Source organism: Perca fluviatilis, chromosome 23 (genome assembly GCF_010015445.1).
Source record: "Perca fluviatilis chromosome 23, GENO_Pfluv_1.0, whole genome shotgun sequence".
In the NCBI taxonomy this organism is placed as follows: domain Eukaryota; kingdom Metazoa; phylum Chordata; class Actinopteri; order Perciformes; family Percidae; genus Perca; species Perca fluviatilis.
This window is the reverse complement of record NC_053134.1, coordinates 6870723-6893409: the sequence shown is the minus strand read 5'-3', so window position 1 is coordinate 6893409 and position 22687 is coordinate 6870723. Positions and strand designations below refer to the sequence as shown.

The 22687-nt window shown below is 39.8% G+C and overlaps 1 protein-coding gene across 1 annotated transcript in view; it reads left to right on the top strand.

Moving 5' to 3' along the window:
- Nucleotides 1-22687, top strand: part of dgki (diacylglycerol kinase, iota) — an 80473-nt gene that overhangs the window by 27203 nt on the left and 30583 nt on the right. The window contains 2 exon segments of the mRNA XM_039791591.1: nt 15726-15834; nt 18599-18694. Coding sequence (XP_039647525.1) covers nt 15726-15834; nt 18599-18694 — 205 coding nt within the window.

Genomic DNA, 22687 nt, shown 5'->3' with positions numbered 1-22687 from the left:
TTTATCAGCATGCCATCACTTACTGATTCAGTAATTTACTATTGATTAATAAACAATGTGAAAAATCAAGCAGCAGGCTTGTGTTACTTAATCATTAAAGTAATCTGGAGAATTTTCATGTAAAAAAAACAACAACAAAAAACACCTATTTTCTTGTTCCTTTTTAGATTCATAACCACCTGTACACCACAGAGTGAGACCTTGAATGTAGTGTCACTGCTTGTTTTTCCCTGAAGCTTGATAACATTATACGTGTAAGTAAAACATTATATTTCATAACAGTGAAGTAACTTCTTCTGACGTTAGCAGAGGTGCTCTTTGATTCAGGTGAGGCTGGGGGCCTCCACTACAAAAATGCTGCAGGAAACCCTTTATTATCTAAAGACATTGGCATATTTTGAAAGCAAAATGGATACCCATAAAACCTACAAATAGTCACGTATATTCCTTTTGTGAACCAACTCTTCTAGTCTATTCCACCAGCCCAAAAATGGCCCGATCTAACTAGGGCTGTGCTCGATTGAAGAAATTCTTAGTCGACTAACACTCATTCAATTGTATCGACTAACCGATTAGTTGATTTAATCAACCGATCTGAAAATCTGAGTTTCCCAGAGTTTTTTTAAACTCAAACGGGATCAACAGCGTTTCCAAATGTCTCCGTTTCAGGGGCTCGAAAATGCCGGACTAGTGTGGACGTGTGGCATAAATGTAGCAAAAATGTATGCGTTTTTAAACAAAAACGTGTTAGTGTAGATGTAGCCTTAGAAGAGGTAGCCTACTGTACACACTGTAGACAGACATGCAGACAGGGAGGAAGACAGTCAGACACAGAGAGGAATGCTGTATGCTCCCCCTTTTTTCCAGGAATGCTGTATGCTCAGATAAAACTGGGAAGGAAGTCTGAGTGGGGTTGCCATGACAACCACGCCTTTCACACCCTGCCCTCCTGCACACATGTACACATACACACACCAACACATTGACCAGTCCACAGCAGGGAGATGGAAAATGTCTGTGTGTGATTTGTGTAGCGTGTGCAGATTGACAATAAATTACCACACAAGGAGAAGAAGAAGCTCTATCTGTAGTTCGCTATAGTAACTCTGTGTGTCTTAGGGTGTGCGTCTTTTGTGTGTTGATTTCTTCCTGCTATTGTGTGCAGTCACGTTCCGGTTTGTTTCTGAGTGTATGTTTGTGGGCTCTGAGGCCGAGCCACACAGTGCTGTGTGATACAGCTGCAGGGTAATGTATAGAGGCTATTGCTTCTGCTTGGATTGTTTTCTGATTGTCTCTTTTTTTTGCTTGTGTTCTTAATATAACATAGAAAACAACCTTTTGGCATCTACAGTAAAGTCATTTTTTTTGTTGCCAAGTTAATCCCATATATCTCCAAATTTGGTTGTTGCAAAGTACCCTTCTGCTACCGGTGGCTCTTATTATGTTATTGAAAAGTCCCTGTTGAAAACAAAAGTTTAAATCGAACAAACTGAATTGAATTGTGATCTTAAAATTCGAAAATCAAATTGAATCGTGGATTTGAAGACTCGTGACACTTCTGTTATTAAGTATGTCTTCCTCTTTTTCTTCTTAACCACAGTGGATTTTTAGTTGGTCCTCAGTTTAAGACAACATGTCAATTTGTTCCTAGTTTGTTTCTTTCTCAGAGTTTCGAACAAAAAGTGTGTGAAGGTTGGTGTGTGTGTGTGTGTGTGCGCGTGTGCGTGTGTGTGTGTGTGCGCGCGTGGCGTGTGTGTGTGTGTGTGTGTGTGTGTGTGTGTGTGTGTGTGTGTGTGCGTGCGCGCGCTTCCTGTTTTGACAACCATCGTCATGAGATGCTCAAACCCACCGGACTCCTGTCTCATAGAGCCTGTGCGAGTTTTGTGGGTGTGTTTGCATGGGTGTGTTTGCATGTGGTGATCAACCTTTATCCATCACACCCCATTACCTGAGGCACTGAGAGCAGGCCTGTAGACACACACACACACACACTCACGCTCACACTCACACTCAAATTCACACTCACTCACTCTGGGCATGCTGTGTCACCAGCGGCAACAAACAAGCCTTTCACAATGACCCAAATAGAGCGAGAGAGAGAAAATGAAAGGAAAGGAGGTGGAGAAATTGGGTTGAGATAGAAAGAAAGGGGAAGATTGAAAGGAGAGAGATAAAGAAACAGAAGATGAAGAAAAATAGAGCGAGCGCTTGTTAGATTGTACTAAATGAAGGATGGGCCACCAGTAGCCGAAAGTGTCCTTAACGGTCAACTCTAATGTTTGAGCTCCGTGCAAATGACGCTTTAGCATCTGTGTGTCCATCTTAAGATTAAGGCTGCCGTCTGGAACTCTCTGCAGCTGACAGATCATGCTCGTATCGGGTTTGTGAAGTTGTTTCACCTCGTTGTCGTCGGTTTGCAGTTAAAATCAACGGACGACCGATGTCACTGGCATGGTCACCTGGAGAGGTGTTACTCAACAAGTCCAAGTCGTGGGTGAATAACACGAACCCTCACTGGCTTCTCGTCTGCAGACATCGCAAGTTCTAGTGGCTGACTGGACCGAGCTGGACGTGACACTGCCGTCATATCTTACCACCAGAGTTTGTGAAGTGTCAAACCAATGAGGTCTGAAGAAGAGCACATTTTTGGTTTAATGAATGAGACGGCCGAGGTCATCATCAGTGCTGCCAGCTGTATCTTACTGCTGTCCAAGTAGCATGGAGTTGTCATCTCCTGACTGTGTTATTTGTTTTTGTTGGTGAGCCGATTGAATCCTTAATAAGTGGTCACCATCAAAATATGGATTAACGGTCTATTTTTTACAAAAACCCTGATGCGGTGAGACACATTCCCTGCAGCATTTGCTTGTGAACAGGTCTTAGTGACTTCTGTCAGACTTAAGACTTTTAAACCTAAAATGCTTTGTGAATAAATTTGTATTAATATTCAACATGGCATCATGACTTTGCGTAAACATACACGCCACTTTCCTAAAGCCAAATGGCGTGTTATCTGTACGCATTTTCAGCTATCCACGTATGTCTCTATGTATGTCTACGCTGTATACAGTAAATGTAAACATACCCACCATTACGCGTCGCCATTCGCGATGTATTAGAGAAAGTGACGTTACTATCGGTAGAACGTCCCGCGTATAAAAAAGTTGGGTTTAGGAAAAGAACACAGGGAAAGGCTGTAGTAACACAAAAAAGCAACAAAAACATGGACAAAAAAACACTTAGGAAAACAATAAACGGTTGGGTTTAGGAAAGAAACATTGGGAAAGGCTTAAAAAAAACAACAACAACAAAAAAATAACTGCTGAAAACACCCGGCTCTCCTGGGTGTAAGTCCTGCGTTTTACCCATCCGCCACCCCAACCAACCTCCATATGCGGTCCTACGTCCCTTATATACTACTCGCTACGGCGAAAATTCACTCGTAATGTAGGTCAATGGCGGGCGAATTGCGTTGATAAACACACTAAAAAGCAATTATGCGTCTTGACAACACGCCAAAATGGCATAAGAATTGGCGTGTCATACATACGCCACTTCATGAGATCAGTCTGTGATATTATAAGTCTGTAGGACTGACCCCCCCCCTCATTTTTAGGCGTTTCTCCTAATTCAACCAGGAGCCACTTTGGGCCTCAGGATGTTTTGTGAATACAGCACCAGGTATTTGCAGTTGCAAACCACTTGCCAAATAATTTTCTGTCCTCTTCCTTAATAGTTTTATAAAATGTTCACGAGTAATCACGCTCTCTTCGTGGAAACAGGAGTTAAAAAAGCATTTTATTAATTAATCAGCCCTTCTATATTGTTTTATTTTTTCGGTCACAAGGAGAAATTTAAATCCTCTGGAATGTAGTTTTTTTTCTCTGCACAGTCAATAATCAAATTTGTGTGTGTGTGTGTGTGTGTGTGTGTGTGTGTGTGCGCATGCGCGTGTGCGCGCGCAGTGCGTGCATGTGTAAGCATGAGCTCATGTGCTTTTGTGTGTGCATGTGTTTCTCAGGTTGCCTTTGCCAGGTTATCTCTTACGTAATGTCCCAAAAATAGAGCAGATTCACCTGTAAGGGAATGAAGGGGGGAAGGTGACATACTGTAGAGGAGGAGACAAAAAAGGAAGCAATAGAAGAATGGATGAAGGGGGAAATAGACCCTTTTATTCTTTTATGCAAACTCTATACTGTGGATTTATAGGGCAACGTTTTAACCAATATCATGGTATTGATAAAGTGATAGTATTTTAGGATGAACACCAAGTTAGCTATCTCTTTAATGTCACTGGCTTCATCAGGCTAGCAGTGCTGTGCGTCAGAGAGCTTATGTTTTAGAAGTTTTGCATCAAGATGATTAGGTACTTTCATATAACATTTCTGTTTGTTATTTTACATATAAACACTTTCTCATTTGAATATTTTCAGAACATGTACCTTCACATTACAGACTGATTTTGATATTGTTCACTGTAATACAGCATTCCAGACCAGACAACACGCAATAATTATAAACCAAAATCCCAGACAATATCTCTAACATCACAGTACCAATGTTATTTATAATATCTTGATATAATGACCGACTCTAATCCCTGTGTGACTGCTTTATTATGAAGCCTATTTGCTTATTACCTTGTCAAAAGGTAGAGGAGAGTTGATGACGGAGCGGAGGCGTCATGGATCCAGTGTCATAGTTCATTGGACACCACTGCTCTCCCACCTGCTATTGTTTCTTCCATTGACTACATTCATTCCTATAACCATTACACCTGAATCTCCCCACCGCTTTGGCCGTCCTCCTGATCTATAACCTCGAGCCTGATCTCGAGCTAAATCGTAACTCTGTACTACCTACTTTAATTCAACCCTTACCCGAATCAAAACACACACACACACACACACACACACACACACACACACACACATTGTTACACAGCAGCACAGAGCTCAGGTGTCTGGTGTCAGGTCCCCGCTGCCTGTCACGTCGATTGGCCTAATTACCTGACCCGTGCTGCGAGTGCACAGGGAAATGTTGCCGGATTCAGTCCGGGAGACAAGGATGTTAGCAGCTGAATAAGTGAGAGAAGCTCTGAGAATAATCATGATAAATGTTGGAGCAGGTGGACAGCGAGGGAGGAGAGGGAGGGTTAAAAAGGTGCGTTGGTTCCACCGGCTTCTCGGCTACAGGTGAGTGATGAGAGCGGCTGCCATGGTAACCTTTCGAAATTCTGCCTGTTACCGTGTCAATTAAACCGGTGTAACATGTCATATTATAGCTTTTTCCTGTTACCCAGTAGTGACGCAAATCCGTTCTTGAGATGCTACTTCATAGTCTAAATGACTGCTGTGGGCTTTTCAAGGCTGATTCGGACTCTTTCTTTCTTTACTTTTTGGTGTGATTTTTTTTGTGCAGCTGTTGAGCTTCTTTTGGTGCTGATAGACGTTTTCAATGTAGATGTTACTCATCAATAGCCTGCAAATCCAGACCCAAATCCGAAAGATTAAGGCTCTGGCATTGAGTAATGAAAATGGCCCAACCCGAGGGGCGGCACCAAGCATGCATTTGAAAATCTCACTGCTTGCAATTGGATAACACTACGACCAATTACAACAATAAACCCCATAAGCTAAGATACCAGCGGAGCTAACTGGTAGATTAAACTGTCGTCCTCTGTTTAGCTCGCCTCTGGCCCGCCTATATCAGATACACCGATGTGATTGGTGCAGCTCTGCTACGAGGGCATAGTTAATGAGCATCATTACTCAATGCCAGAGTGACTCGCTGAACAAATACAAATTGTGCTCTCGCGAGAACTCTGGATTTCCAGGGTAACTCATCACACGAAAGTATGGAAAAGTCCTGAAAAATTAACCTTTTTGGCAGTTACTCATATCTCAAGGTGACTTCTAGTTCAGCTAAAGTTAATAAAAACCAAGGGCGACTTTTTGGCTACTACATGTGCATTTGTGTGGGTTTAGTCTGCATCGACAACAATTCATTTACCGGATAATCACCAGAACATCCGTCGCCACCGGATCTTCTGCCGGATGTCCCTCATAGTGCAAACCTCTGTTCAAAGCCTTGAGGGATGAATCAAGTATTTTTGAATCAAATATGTTTTGATAAAAAATATTTGATTATCAAAATAGTTGCAGATTCATTTTACTGAATTGAAACTACTTGTTTTTGAGTAACATGACCAGCAGTATAGACCCACAACCCTCCTCAAAGAAAGTACAAGTTTAAATTGATAAATGATCATTTGTCGAAAAAAGTAGATTTTTTTTTTTTACACTGCATGTTGTTTTAAAAGTATTAAATTACATAAAGTCATAATCTGCAGAAAACACTTCTGAGATTGTGCTGCATATGACTCTTTAACATTTGAAGCTTTATAGGCTCAATTATGGATAAAGAAAGACATTTCCCACTCAGTGCCTTTTTAAAAAAACGGTTATGAAAGCATAACATTTTTTTTCCCTTGAACAAAGATTTGCCTGCACATAGAAACTGGTTAAACACTACAGTAAACCCACACTGGTGCAGTTGTGTCTCTTTTGTCAACCAACTTCTTCCCACATATATCCACCACATCCTCTGCTCCACGAGTCAGAAGATGTTACATTTGATTCCTCCCACTTGCAGCTGCCTTTTCATTTGTGTGGCTAACACTTTTGTTCTTACTTTATCATTAATCGTAAGCGGCGTTGCCTAGCTATGGCGAGGCCCGCTGAGTACACAGAAACTGGTTAAATGACTGGTGTGGAGACGGTTTTCTTTCCACCTTAATCACCTGAATACTACACAAACAGTTCTGACTGTAGTAACTGTTGACCCCTCCTCTTGGTTACCCAAGATCTGCATTTAGAAAAATGTTGAGGCATCACACAGATTTACATCATGTGAATATAAACTGTGTGTGTGTGTGTGTGTGGTGTGTGTGTGTGTGTGTGTGTGTCTGAGTGTGTGTGAGACACACACAGTCATCACACATGGGGTGATGAGGCTTCTGTCTAAGTAACTGCATTTACAGTTTACTGGTAAAGTTGCTGACACACACACACACACGCACACACAGAGAGAGCAGATTCACTACCGATATAATTACTGGATGAGCTGCCGATGCTCCCGCTGTGCTGTCACCATGGCAACTCTGACAACCCACCTCTGCTGGAAGAGGAGGAAGAGGAGGAGGAGGAGGAGGAAGAGAAGGAGGCAAAGGAAAATAAGGGAAGGGGGTGGATGAGAAAGAAGAGCAGAGGAGGAATGGTAGAGGAGGAGGAGCAAAAGTGAAAAGAGGGAGATTAGAGGGGGGAGAGGTGATGGGAGGGGAGGGTGATTTACAAGACACAAAGGAGACGAGAGTGGAGGAGGAAGAGGAGGAGGAGGAGAATAGAAGAGAGTGGAGGAGGAAGAGGAGCGCGATTAGTTTCAGAGACAGTAAAGGGGAAAGTGCCAGATTAGAGGAGAGTAATGGAAGGGAAGGAGAGAGCGACACGATAATAGAGCGAGAGGAGAGAGTAGGTGGTGTTCAAACTGGGAGCAGCTGCATTCAACTCCACCATCCAGGATTCAATCTAATCTCTGCACCGGAGGCTTTAACACACTGACAGTCGGTTTCTTTCTCCCTACCTGACTTGTTCAAATGTGACATTAGCCCAGGAGACACCATTCATTTCAAGATCTGTCAAAATATGTTAGTTTTGGTCAATCAGATGAGTATTAGTCCATTATTTTAACTTCATACCATGGTCTGGGTGAACTCTCATTTATTAAACATTTGATTTTTAGGAACATTATGTCTCGTTGGAGTTTGTTTTCCAAATCCAGCTTGCTATTGCTAGTACTGTACTTAAGTACAATTTTTTGATTTGCCTGTACTTTATACTACTTTACACTACATTTAAGAGGGAAATATTGTCCACATTTATATGACAACTATAGATATCAGATACTTTGTAGTTTAGCATAGGTTTTGCATAACAACAGCTGAAAAATTCAATTACAAAACAACATTGCTTTAAATGAACTTAGTCAGGAATGTATAAAGTAGTTAAAAAAATGTATACATATATGATAATGTAACATTAGCTTTTCTGCATTATACATATTTTTAATTTTGAGAATTTAAATAAATTTAGGTCATACTGCAATACTTCTTACATTTATTTGTGATGGAGTATATTTACACTTTTATATTCTGCCCTACAAAGGCAAAAGGCCTTAACTTCGTTTTTGGTCGAAAATGAGTTAATGATATTTTTGCGACATTCAATTCAATTCAATTCTATTTATAGTATCAAATCATAACAAGAGTTATCTCGAGACACTTTACAGATAGAGTAGGTCTAGACCACATTCTATAATTTACAAAGCCCCAACAATTCCAGTAATTCAAGACATCCTTTATCATGTGTATAAGTATCTTGAGTCATTTCTGTTGTTTTGTCGAGAAAATAATGGGTTGTCTTAACAGTAACTTCGAAAAGCCCAGGAGAAACCCAGGCGGGACACCGTAACACCAGTTAGCGCTCTTTGACTTTGTTTTGGAACACTCAAATTGGGTTGGTGTACTCTTTGTTTAGCCGTGCGTCAATATGAAGTTACTTGTGTCTGCCTGTTGTTACCGTGCTCTGCCTTTGTTTTACTGTCCATTAAAGTTTGCCTCGTTTAAATTACGGTGTAGACAGTTAACTGTCATACACTAGATTTTAAACAGGTGTTACTATAATGATTTTGTAAATGGTGATCAGCAACCAAATATTGATCATGTGGAAGTTACTGCCTTTTTGCCTTGGCGTGACTTCTCACTTTTTGCAGACAATACAAACAGTACAGTCACTTCAAAATAGAGGTCAAAAGTCAAGTTTGAGCTCAAATTTTTTTAGGTCGATAAATTTCATTACTAAAACATCTAATTGCCAGATTTCCAGTGTCCTACCTATTCATCATTAGGCTGGACAGCTCAAAAACTTTAACGTATTTTCTCCTCAGTTCCACACTCTAGCCAGTTAAGGTCTTTTGCCTTTGTAGGACAGTATTGCTTCTTCTACTTACATACAGAATGGGACTATTTCTACGACCCAAATAGAGTTTTTATTACAACGAGAATGTTTGTTGAGTTTCTGTTTCCGAAATACAAGCAGTCGTTTAATGTGTGTTCCAACCAGTAATGGAATATGTTCCCCCACTTATACTCTCAAAACAGTTGTGTGTCTGTCTTGTTGAATGCATGTCAGCTGCTTGGAGCAAAAAAAGAATTAAAGTTTTTGTGATGGCATAACATAACGTTTTGTCTCTTTGAGTGTTTGCATTTGTCTGCTTTTTCTTTGACTGGACACATTATTACATAAGAAGACAAATAAACCACACTGAATATACCTGGATGATGTGGTGTGATTTGATTGATGCTGCCTTTTAGAGTGTGTGTGTGTGTGTGTGTGTGTGTGTGTGTGTGTGTGTGTGTGTGTGTGTGTGTGTGTGTGTGTGTGTGTGTGTGTGTGTGTGTGTGTGTGTGTGTGTGTGTGTGTGTGTGTGTGTGTGTGTGTGTGTGTGTGTGTGATCCTGTTTAACTACATTCGTGGGGTCCAAAAAACGGGAATACAGTATACTTGTGGGGTCTCGACAGCTTTGTGTGGCCAAAATGCTGGACCCCACAACTTTAAAGGGCTGTTTGAGGGTTAAAACTTGCTTTTAGGATTAGGGATAGAATTAGGTTATGGTTAGTGTGAGGGTAAGGGTTAAGGTTAGGGTTAGGGTTAAGGTTAGGCATTTAGTTGTGATGGTTAATGTTAGGGTAAGGGGCTAGGGAATGCATTATGTCAATGACGGGTCCCCACAAAGATAGTGAGACTGTGTGTGTGTGTGTGTGTGTGTGTGTGTGTGTGTGTGTGTGTGTGTGTGTGTGTGTGTGTGTGTGTGTGCTGTGTGCTGTGTGCTGTGTTGCAGAAGCTTCACACTGCAAATAGTTTTTTGTGTGTTTAGGCTTTCAGCAGTGAGCCTTAATGCCTGTGATCCTGTCTGCTTTTAGTAGATTAGGACTCACTCAAATCTAGTGTTGCCCCATGACCTCTGAATGAGAGTGTATTCCCATTTACCTTGTTTTGTGATTAGTACGTCAAGTACATTGATGCCTCTGGGTCTTTTTTTAGAAGCCTTTCCCTCTCTGCCTTTTGGCAACAAAACACACTCAGGTACTAGAGCTGGGCAATATATCGATATTATATCGATATCGTGATATGAGACTAGATATCGTCTTAGATTTTGGATATCGTAATATGGCATAAGTGTTGTCTTTTCCTGGTTTTAAAGGCTGCATTACAGTAAAGTGATGTACTTTTCTGAACTTACCAGACTGTTCTAGCTGTTCTATTATTTGCCTTTTACCCACTTAGTCATTATATCCACATTACTGATGATTATTTATCAAAAATCTCATTGTGTAAATATTTTGTGAAAGCACCAATAGTCAACACTACAATATCGTTGCGGTATCAATATTGAGGTATCTGGTCAAAAATATTGTGATATTTGATTTTCTCCATATCGCTCAGCCCTATCAGGGACACACCATTCATTCATTCATTCATTTTATTTTATTGTTTTACTGTATGGCTGTCTTCTCTTGTTTTATGTCCCTTAACTTGTTTTATTTGTATTCCGTTTTGTATTTTATGCCTGTGTGAGTTATGTACTTTGTTCCTTTTATTTATTCTTCTGTACAGCATTTTGGTTGTTTTAAAGTGCTCTATAAATAAAGTTTGATTGATTGGTTGAATTCTAATCAACCATAATCAGTTCATAATCACCGTGAAATGGTAATGACAGGGTTTCCGGGGGGTCTAAAGTCTAAAATTTCAAAATTTAAATTTTAGGCCTTAAAAAGTATTTTCTTAAATAATTTTAAACAGGTCTTAATTTTCCTACATTCATGCAACGCAACCTTTTTTTATTTTTTATTCTGTGGTGTTGTAGTTCTTTCTTTCGATAGTCCAAATATAATTTTGCTGCACCACAGACATAAAATTGATTTTATTCTCAGCTATGGGGAAGTGCAAGTTTAGCGTTACTGAAAAAAACTGAATTTAGGGCTCAGTTGATGTCGTGATGAAGGTGTTAAATGTCATTCAGAATGGTCTTTAAAAGTGCTAAATTTGACTTTTGGTGAAACCTGCAGAAACCCTGAAAAAGCAACAGGGTAAAGTGTTTGTGTGTGTTGGATGATCAATCAAGATCTTATTTCCATGGTTCAGGCCATCATTTCTACTATGATAATATTTTACTCACCAACTTAATGGCTGGATGCAGAAAGAATACGGTCCGTCAGAGCAGCAGCTCAGTCAGCCTGTCCGGTTGTAGACAAACCCTCAGTTGTACTCGTCAATTATTGCGATGGTGAACACACCTAAAATATCCATTGCAGTAATCCACTGTGTTGGAAAAACTGTGCTCAGAACAGGAAGTACAAAAGGTCAAAGCTGAATCAGAAAGTAAAACATTTCTCTTCATTTTCACTTCCTGTTTTAATATAGATTTTCGACAAACATCACATACACAGTGATGGAAAGTAACTAAGTGCATCTACCCAAATACTGTACTTAGGTTTATAGATTTACTGTAACTATCCAAAAGTATGTAAAGCATTTCAAATCAGCTCCACCTGTTAACATGTTCCTTTTTTTTAACCTTTATTTATCCAGGTAAGTCGATTTAAGAACAAATTCTCATTTGCAACGACGACCTGTCACATTCACACAGTTCCACATTCATACCTGGAAGCTGCCCAGTACAACCACAGTCTGATCTGCTGGCCCCTGAGCAGCTCCACTGGAGCCGTTGGGGTTAAGGGCCTTGCTCAAGGGCATCTCAGTGGTGGTAATGAGGGAGGGACAAGCGCTGCTCTTTCACTTTCCCCACCCAGATTTTATCCTGCCGGTCTGGGGATTTGTTAGTTTAATGATACTAATAATGATAACAAGGCCCATTCTGACAGATAAATAGTTTGGATACTTGAGTACATTTTGCTAATAATACTTTTGTACTTTTACTTACGTGGAATTTCTAATGCAGGACTTGTAATTGAGTATTCCTAATAGTGTGGTATCACTACTTTTACTTAACGGTTTGAATACTTCTTCCACCTCTCCTCCATACACATATCCTCAAGCAAAACTCAGGGCGAAATGAAACAAAAAGGACAGCAAAGCTGATTAAATATGCACACACAACGGAGCAAACCACAAATGAGCTTAGTCTGTGTTTAACATTCCATCGTTTGATTTCATACTTACTGTAGATGCCACACGTCCACTTTCTGCCTTCGGTTTCACTTCCAAACAAGTGGTTTCAATGAAACTGTGGGTTCGTAAACCCAACCTGTCTGATCGTCTGGCCGCTCGTGTTGCTTCCCTTAATGGACCCGGCGCTACCATGCTGTCATGTCCTCACATCTCAGCAGTTAGGACCGCAGGTTATCAAACCTAATGAAATTTTTTCCTAATGGAATAAAAATTTCAAACCTCCTTTATCATTTCCACCAAAAATATACATTTATCAGAATACATTTTTGACATTAGACTCATGAGGTTTATATGTGTGTGTTTGATCCGCCGTTATATGTGGCATATGTCCAGTCACCATACGTCCTTGCATTTGTGCTTTTGTCACCCACGCAATGCTATTTTTATCCCAAGAGTCGTGTGTGTGTGTGTGTGTGTGTGTGTGTGTGTGTGTGTGTGTGTGTGTGTGTGTGTGTGTGTGTGTGTGTGTGTGTGTGTCAGGGTGTGTGTCAGGGTGTGTGTCAGAGTGTGTCATCAGGTTACAGTGTGTGTAAGTGGACTCCTCTTTGTCCTGGTTGATAATTTTAGAAAGACGGCGGCCACTGAAACTTTCAACAGGGTGGTCAGATGCTCCTGTGCAGCCTTTTCCATTGACAGACACACACACACACACACACACACACACACACACACACACACACACACACACACACACTCTCATCCATTCATCCCCATACCAATGTACTGTAAAAGTCTTACATTCTAATTCAGGAATTCAGTCCTTCCAGAAAAACGCAGTTTTTTGTGATTGTTGCGGGCAAAAATCCTTGATTATGCGGGACGTTTTCTTAAAAAATGTGATGGAATATGCGGGATATTTATGCAATTTTATGCGATGAAATTGCGGGAACTTGCAAAAAATGCGGGAACTTGCAAAAACTGCGGTTTGATGAAAAAGAGAAGAAAAAGTGATTCCCTCAACACCCTGCTTTTTTTTAACTTAATTTCCAAAAATAGTTTACAGATATTCAGTCATTGCAATAAGTAAACAAATAAGATACAAAAATATATACAAATAATATAATATTAAAGTAAAAATAAAAGTAATAGACTAAACAGAGGGAAATAAAAGATACAAAAGAGACAGACTTTCAAAAATCGTTAATAATATAGACAGCAGGAGCACTTAAAGAAAGAAATTTGAGTAGACATCAAGATAGGTTTGTTATTGGATACCAACTTAAGAGACTCAAAGTACACGTCAAATTCAACCTCCAACACCTGCTTTTCGATGATGTTCACGTCGCGTAATTACATCACTTCATAACGTTCCCATGGCAACAGGGGAAAATGGCTGCTCTTTTGTGAAGTAAACGCAACATTTTTTCAACTTTCTGCTAAGATATATGTGACTTTTTTGCAACGACAATGCGGGGATTATGAAATCATGCAAGCACCGCATATTTTGCGCGGAAATCTGCAATTTATGCGGCGAAAGTGCGGCATATTTGAAAAAATGCGGCCCCCGCATGAATATGCGGACTTTGGCTGATTATGCGTTGAATTATCGCATAATCGCGTTTTTCTGGAGGGACTGGGAATTCAGCATTTTCCAGATCTGCAAAAGTTATAAAGTGTGTATGAATGAAAGGATCTTTGCTATATTGTAGCTACATACAGAAAAAAAGTTAACCTGAGGAATAAAAAAACTCGCCCTTTTATCAAAAACTATTTATTGAATTGAGTCCACCATAAAGATAAACGTAGTGAAAAAAGGCCAAGCAGCGCTGGTTCAGAAACCGTTTCTGAAGTCATGTTTAAAAGCAACTAAAATCAGTTTGCACCATATTCGTCTGTAAATATTGAAGTGATATTGACCTTTTATATGCATATATACAGTTTAATCAGTTAATACAGTTACCGTAATAAGTCTGGAAACTTCTTTAATCTGATGGTTTTATTTTTTTCCACTGATATTGCTGGGCTTATGCTTGCTTCCTTTGGGTTCAAATGGAGATTGTGTGTCACATAGTGTAAAAACAATGTTAGGGACTTTTCCACCTTCTTGAGAATTCATTTCTTGGGGAGCACTTAATACTGTATTTTCTTTTAGTGATTTTGTTTCTCCAATAAAGTCATATTTAGCAACTTAATATGCATGTTGACCGGCCCTGATCTTAAGCATTCTCTACAACAATGAATATTCATGACTAAATAAACAACAGTCAAAACTGAAGTTTGGAGAAGAAAATCTTTGTCATTTAATAAAGTTTTACAGTCAAGCCCTTAGGTAATCTGCTTCATCAGGACTGTGTAGGTGTGGCAAATGTGATGTCACTTTTTTTCCAACTCATACCAGTAAGAAAACCACACATAGGAACACCGATACGGAGTTCTCTCACATGAAATAACCAATAAACGTTGACACAAAATGTGTTCTTGTAGGAACCAAACGCTCATAGTAAAAGGTGATTGAGAAAATACGTTCTGGGCCTTTTACAGGCAACTTTACCACTAAAAGAATAGTCTTTTATTGCTTTAGTGAAAACTCCATTGTTATTGATAGATGCTGGATGGACAGTTAATGCATGAATATGTACAGAGACGGTGATATGATGTACAGAAGAAGGAATCAGAACGCAGTTAATTGCCACAGTAGTGGAACTACATGGAATTTGCCTTGGTGATTGGGTGCATACTGTACATACAAACAAACCTATTAAACATTATTAGGAATAAACAATAAATACCAAAAAAGGAAGACAAATATATACAAAATAGCTGTTTAAATAGTTTAAGCACGGTGTGCCATGGACAGATGTATAGTCCAGGATGGAGGTTAGTGCAAGGTGTAGTGTGTGTGTGTGTGTGTGTGTGTCTAGGGGGGGGGGCTTGAGTGTCACTACGTCAATGGGGGACTGGGGCGTTGAGGGTGAGGCTAAGAGGGGAAGAAACAGATTTTATGGCGTGAGGTTTTGGTCCTGAGGAGGTAGTGATGGTGAAGAAATCGAAACCGAGCAACAGATAAACATATAGAGGACAGTAAATGAGAAGAGGAAGTATAATAGGGTGAGAGTCAGAGACTGAAACATGGAGAGAGATGGGGGGGAACTGCTGACTCATCCTCTGACAGAACAGATCTGTCTCCGTCACCCCAAAGTGCTGCTGGCAGCCTCTCCTCCAAGCTGTTCCCACTTCTCCTCAACCAAATATATCCAGTTAAACCCTCTGAAATGTGGTCTCATCCCATGAATAATTAACTTTACATACTAAATGATACTGAAATCTAGTTCTCTCTGTGATTTAGCTGCTCTGTGGTGAGAGAGCTGTGTCATACACGAGGATGACAGTGTTGATTTTTGCAACTCTCTCTTTACAGGCTTTTGTTTTTGATTGTTAATGAATTTTGTGTTTGTGTTATTTATTTTTTTTTTTTAGGAAAGCGATCTCCCGCTCAGGCCTCCAACACCTCGGTCCACCCCAACCCTCCCCGCCTCCCGTATCCAACGGGCCCAACAAGGAGCTACGTGCCTCCGTGGACTGGACGGTCAGACATGCACATACACCTATATCATTTAATATGAATAATCATCAGATTTCAGTTTGTTTCTTTGTTCTCTGCTCTATGTTTGTGTATTTGTTGCATATAGATTTATGTATTTTTTTTACATTTTACACATGCAGACTTAAATGCCAAATGTACATCATGCATATATACATGAATGTGTGTTCAAATAGTTTTCCCGGTCTCCACTGTCTTTAGTCTGGCTGAGTCACTGAATGACATTTGGGTTTTAATGCTAACAGATTTGTTAGCAGACTGGTTTCAACAGCTGTATGTTCGTATGTGGAAATGAAAAGCAGCAATTTTCTTTTTGGTTTTTGATCATTACTAGAAAACATCTTAATAACTGAGCGTGGGAAGGAAAAGTTTTATGTGTCAGGACTTTGTGGGCTGTGACTTTTTCTGGTTTTATGTAGCAGAAAAACAAGGTAAAGCTAAAAAGACATTTATAAAACGCTTTATGCTTTGAAATGTAGCAAAGGCCCAATGCTTAGGGAAATGCCAAGTTGATATGGAAAGTACTTTGAAAAATGTCATGAAACCACTCCGCAAATTAGACAGCAATGGTCAAAAAGTGCAACAAGGCATCTGAATTTCCATTAAAATCCATGTGAATACAAATAGGACGTTTTGTAAAGCTATTTCACCTCACAAAGACCAAAATGTGTTTGCTCATTTCAGCTGTTGCACTCCAAACCTGATATCTCAAGCAATTTATGACCGCAAAAACCAATCCTAGCGTTATTTTCAACAGTGTCTACGTTTGTAAAAGGCCCAGGTTTAGCAGAAAAATGTCAAATCAAGGGGAAGCTTAGAAATTGTCAGTAATAAATAATTTACATTCTTTACCCCAAAGTGAGAGTGTACTTCCAGTTTATGGTAAATTCCACCAGTTCAAATCTTACAAATCTGATTTAACCATAAGTACCTAAACTCAACCATCTCAACTACAAACAGCATACTGAAAATAGCTACCTAGAAAGGATTTCTTTAAAGCTTTAGTGCATAACTTTTTGATATTAATGAACGTCCGTTACATTCAAGCCATTGCCAAATGAGTTGCTACAAAGCTAATTAAGACTATCAGCTCCACACAACTCTCTCTGGATTTCTCAGTATGACTATGTTCAGAAGATGGTGGCGTCCGGTGACTTTCGCGCGCAGAAGCTCGAGTGAAGATAATGACCTCTTCTGAAGAGTCCATGTTTTTTTAATCCTCTGTGTCCTCCTTGGTTACTAGCAACTGCGTGGAGGAGGGGGGTGGGGGCTGTGCGCGATCACGGAAGGCTTGTATCATGTGGACGCACCGACAGTTTTGTTGTCATTACTTAGAATTCCTCATGGGGGCGACAGAAACTACTACATTATAGCTTTAAATGAGTTAAACATTTGTATATTGTACCACAGTTTTTCAGAAATTCCAGTGCACATTCAGTCCTTTTGGTCTGCACTTTCCACAAAAACAATCTAAGTTCCTGTTTGAACTGATTTTAATGATAGTTTGTGCAGAAATAACTGCTGCCAACTTTACCTTGTTTGCAGTGGGCCCAACAGAGGAAAGGCAAAGCTTCTATTTTTATCTGATTCAACAAGAAAAGAATGACTGTGACAGACGGAGGTTTTTACTCAGAAACATCAATGCATCTTTAAATTAGAGCACACCAGGCTCAGAAATAAAAACAAACAATGGACAAAAAAAATAAAAAATACAAAAAAATGGCTAAAAATGCATCCTGTGTAAGCAAGTTTAAGAAACGTCGGCAAGAACGTGCTGTATTATTTAATTGGAAGGTGTAAGACGACAAACACACCTCTAAGATTCCCCTCTGGCTCGGTCTGCAGGGACACTTCCACCACGTCATCGCTGCCCTTTAACTCTCTGCACGACACACACACACACACACACACACACACACACACACACACACACACACTCATAAATAATCATTGTACTTAATGATCATTAATATACATTTAATGGTTTCTTTACTACAGCTTTTAGGTGCTAATGACTCAGATAGTGTTTGTCCATACTCACTGTGGGGCTGCTCCAAGATTTTAGCAAAATGAAAGAAAAGGGACATCACTAAGAACTGATGTTTTCTACTAGTTGTGTTCCTGCTGTATGTAGGATCGCAAACTATAGAAGAAGGAAATTGAAATGTAAACAAATGGCCATTGAAAGTGATTTTCTGTACTGCAACTTTGCCTGTGGTTTACTGTGAGAACCAGAGAGAGATTAGAAAAAGATCAGACAGCTTTGGCTCTTCTTTTCTTGTCGTGGTCCAGCTCTGTTTGGCCAGTTGGTCACTAATCATCAACATTTCAACCATGGCTATATGACAATTACATCTGCAACTAGAAGGGCGCTCGGAGAGCGCAGATCTCCGCCAAGGCACACAATGAACCTACAGTAGTGACATCCTTTTACTGGCACATACATGCAGTCATACACTTACTGTACATTATATGTGTATAAGGTGTGTGTTTGCACTCCAATCAGTAGCTCCTATAGTGTTTTGATTAAAACCTTAAATTACCTTGCACTGTGAAATTACCCACTTACTCAGCAGCGGCAATTATGTGCTTGACACACTTGTTGACAGCTTTCAGTGAGTCTTTATGTGCATATGGTTGCGGTTTAATGTGACGGAGAAAAAGTGAGAGATGCAGGAGGATAATGTGAGTTATTATATCACTATCCCCCCCCCCTCACTTATTTCTTCCTCTGTCGGGGTCTCTGCAGGAGAACGCAGTGAACGGGGATCACCTATGGATGGAGACGAGTTGTTCAGGAGAGCTCTGTTATCTCGGAGAGGACACCTGCCTATTAAAGGCCGCAGTGAGTACTGTACACACTGACCTGTGTGTGTGTGTGTGTGTGCGCGTGCGTGCGTGCCAAAGTACTAATACTGATGCTATAGTGTGTGGGCTAAAGGAATCGTATGTCTAATCTAAATGTCTAATGCTGTATATGCAGATTAGACAAGTTATACTTAAAAAGGGCGGCTGTGGCTCAGGAGGAAGAGCGGGTCGTCCACTTATCACAAGGCTGGGTAGGGAATCTTTGCTCTAACCTTATCCAAAAATCCTCCTGCCACCTGCCAGGTGTGGCCGGTCTAAACACAGGGCAGACGCTGGCCACAAGGCAGTCAATACATAAAGAAGATTAAGTATTGATTCTGGATTTTACATCAAAAATATGGGCTGAAAATAAGAACACACTGCACTGGAATTTCTAAAATCTTACTGTTCAGTAGAAAACTGATTTCAGTGCAACTGTACATGCCAGTAGCTCATTTAAAGAGGGATATATTTTGGATTACATTTGTTTTTCACATATCAATTGCTTAATGTTTTAACATGTTCAAAAATCATATGCAAACAATTCTGCCCTTTTATGATTCACATAGTCAAATCTTGGTCACTCAGTTCGTGTACGGAGCAGGCGGTCCCAGTGTCCTTTGCAGGGAGGCGTATTGTATGCTTCCAGTCTTAAATGCAGTCTAGCAATTTAGCGTTCTTTTAAACAGGATGCCACAGTCTCATTCAGGTGATCCACGGCTGCAAAGCAGCCGAATGAATTACTTGGAAAACAGAGACCGTGAACCTTCAAACGCAGAGCGGTGTGTTAAGATGTGTAAATTATGGACCCTCTCTGAATCCACACACCTCTTACAAAGAGCAGCACTTGGAATTGGAGAGCTGAAAAATAACCTTTAATACTGACAAAAATATAATGACATATCTGGACATTTTCACTGATGGTGTGTAATTACAGTACAGAGTGAGTGGACAATACTATGGTGAGACTGCTGCCAGTAAGACGTGGCTGCAGCAAAAATAAATTCACTACAATCTCTCAAATGTTTAATTAGATAAATATTCCATCAGCGCTGCCTGCTTTCAGCTACTTAAAAAGACAACGTGACCTCGGTGGAATCTCAGACTTTGACAAGTCATGGCTGACATGAACAAGCACATTCCTACTTGGGCTCAGTTAGATAATGGCTGATTACCCGTTGTGTTATTGTATTTTTAACAAAGCAACATTAACTCTCTGATTTCAATAAATGCAAAAAATTGTCAAGTAAAGGAAGCCATACTCCATCCAGAATATGACAGTATGGGTGCCTGGGTAGCTCACCTGGTTGAGCGGGCACCCATATATATAGGGACTACAGATGAAAATTAGCCTGTATAGCTAAATCTGGCACATTTACATGTTGGACATTGTACTCATGTTGATTAATGTGCACCATCCCTTTTTAAATAAAGAAATCAGAAAAAAATATATATAGAGGTTTACTCCTTGACGCAGCGGCCGCAGGTTCGACTCCGACCTGCGGCCCTTTGCTGCATGTCATTCCCCCTCTCTCTCCCCTTTCATGTCTTCTGCTGTCCTGTCAGTAACGGCCTAAAATGCCCCCAAAAAATAATCTTTAAAAAAAAATGACAGTATAGGGCAGAAGCAATTATTCAATTAATTCAGTAGTCGATTTACAGACTTTATCTGTAACAATTTCTAATAATCTATTCATCGTTTGTTGTTGTTTTTAAGAAAAAAATGTTACCTTGTTCCAGCTTCTCAAATGTAAAGATTTGCTTTTCTCTGTCTTATGTGGTAGTAAACTGAATATATTTGATTTGATAAAGCCATTTGATAATGTCAATGATGATCAATTTGTCCTTTTTGGGCCTCAAACACATTTAAATGAAACCATCTGAAAGGTTTAGAGGGATGTATCTCTCCTCTTTGGTAGAACTGCAAACAACTCATGGCCATCTGAAAACATGACAAAGAGCCCCAACTAGACAGAGTCACGGGCCAAAAAGGTTGGGAACCACTGCTTTAATCTTTATCAATGTATCGTGTTTATACCGTAACATAAACTCATCTATATGTTTTTTATGTAAAATCTTAAAAGTAACTAGAGCTGTCAAATAAATGTAGTGGAGTAAAAAGTACAATCCTTTCTTAAATAGTCTGAAATAGAGTGGAGTAGAGGTATAAAGTAGCTAAAAATGAAAATACTCAAGTACCTCAAAATTGTAAAAAAATAAAATAAAAGTTTTTGACCAAATGTTCTCTCACAGTTTGAGCAGGATTGAGTGTGTGTAAGCAGTGAACTGTCACCAGTGTATTGAATGTCTTTGCCGCCCAGGCTCACTCTCTGAGACTGTACAAACTGTAACACTAGAGCCAAACAACCAAACCACTAAACCACTGCTCCTTAGGCAGGGGCGATTCTAAGATCAGACCTTTAGAGGGGCTCAGCCCCTAATGAGAATGTGACACGGATACAGCGCCTTGCAAAAGTGTTAAACCCCCCCCTGCTAAATCAGTAATTTCACTGGATAACAATGAATATATGTGCAAAATGCAATATATGCAAAATATTGAACATATGAAAAAAATTCTGGTAGTCCCTTTATGGACTACCAGAATCAAATGAAATGATAATGAAGTGCAAACAATAAATAAATACAAAATTAAACTTTCCTTGACTGGGTTACAGGCGCATAGAATTGGCGACAACCACACAGGATATTAAACCTGTTTCTTTGAACCTGTAATTGTTTGCCCTCTGTCACTAACAGACAAGTACACAAACTCTAACTTGAAGCACTAAAATTGATTTATTTATTTCTTTTAATGTTTTTTGGGGCTTGAACGCATTAGTGTCATCCTTTTTCCTGGCCTTTAAAGACTTTCTGAATTACTTGAATTGCTGACGTTAATTCTTTTTATCAACTGTCTGCCAACAAACTCCTTTAAAACCATGATTGTAGGATTACATAAACCCTCAATACAAAAGAAGATGATTAAGATTTCTATCAGCCCGCAAATAGCTACAAAAGAAAAAGCTTTCCTCCATTGACGCAATTTACTTGTCCAAGAGCCATCATCCCCATACATGTTATCAGTCAGAAGATCTTTAAAAAGAACATCTTGCCCGCTTACAGGATGTATTTCGTGTTAAGAGGGTTTTGTGGTGGCTCTTTTGCACTGTGAGAACATTCCAACCTGCTAACCAATGAGATGTGAGAGTTAAAGGCTGTTTTTTTGTATTGTGAGATTGTGCCATTAAGTGCTGCTCGCTGTGACAGTTCAGAGTGAACCCATTGACTGGAGAGCACTCCATTATCAGCTGTCCTATTATTTACCCATAATGAGTAGTTTGCATGTTGTAAGAGCAAGGGCAGCAGGGCAATATTATTTATTGAAGGCAAACAGCACTTTGTCATCTTGAATGTTTGCTGATTGAGTCGTTGCCAGACACAAATTACATGGGCTATCGCTGAGCCATCTTACACCTGCATATTTATTGTTTTAATTAGCCATGTTTACTTAAAAATAGTATGTTTTTCCCAATAATTGAAGCAAAATGTTAATATTTGGGGAATTATGCTTATTTACTTTTGTGCCAAGTTAGACACAAAAGACCGATACCACTCACGATTACAGTATCTGTACAAGCTACAGCCAGCAGCTGGTTAGCTTAGTTTAGCATAAATACTGGAAACAGGTGGAAACAGCTAGCCTGGCTCACTCCAAAAGTAAAAAAAATCAGCTTACCAGCATATCCAAAGCTCACTAATTCATCCTTAAATAGTGAATAGAAATAAACTGTCACATGTCAAGCTGTCATCGTACTGTTAATGCTGTTAAAACTGAATGGGAGGAGAAGCGAAATGTTCGGGCACCTTAAACACATCTCTGTGTGTATCCGTGTGAGCGTTGATCTGTGTGTAACAGGGTACACATATTGTCAGTGTGCAATGCATCCCTGCATGCTGCTTGTGTTTGTGGTGTGTTTGTTTGTTGCTGAGT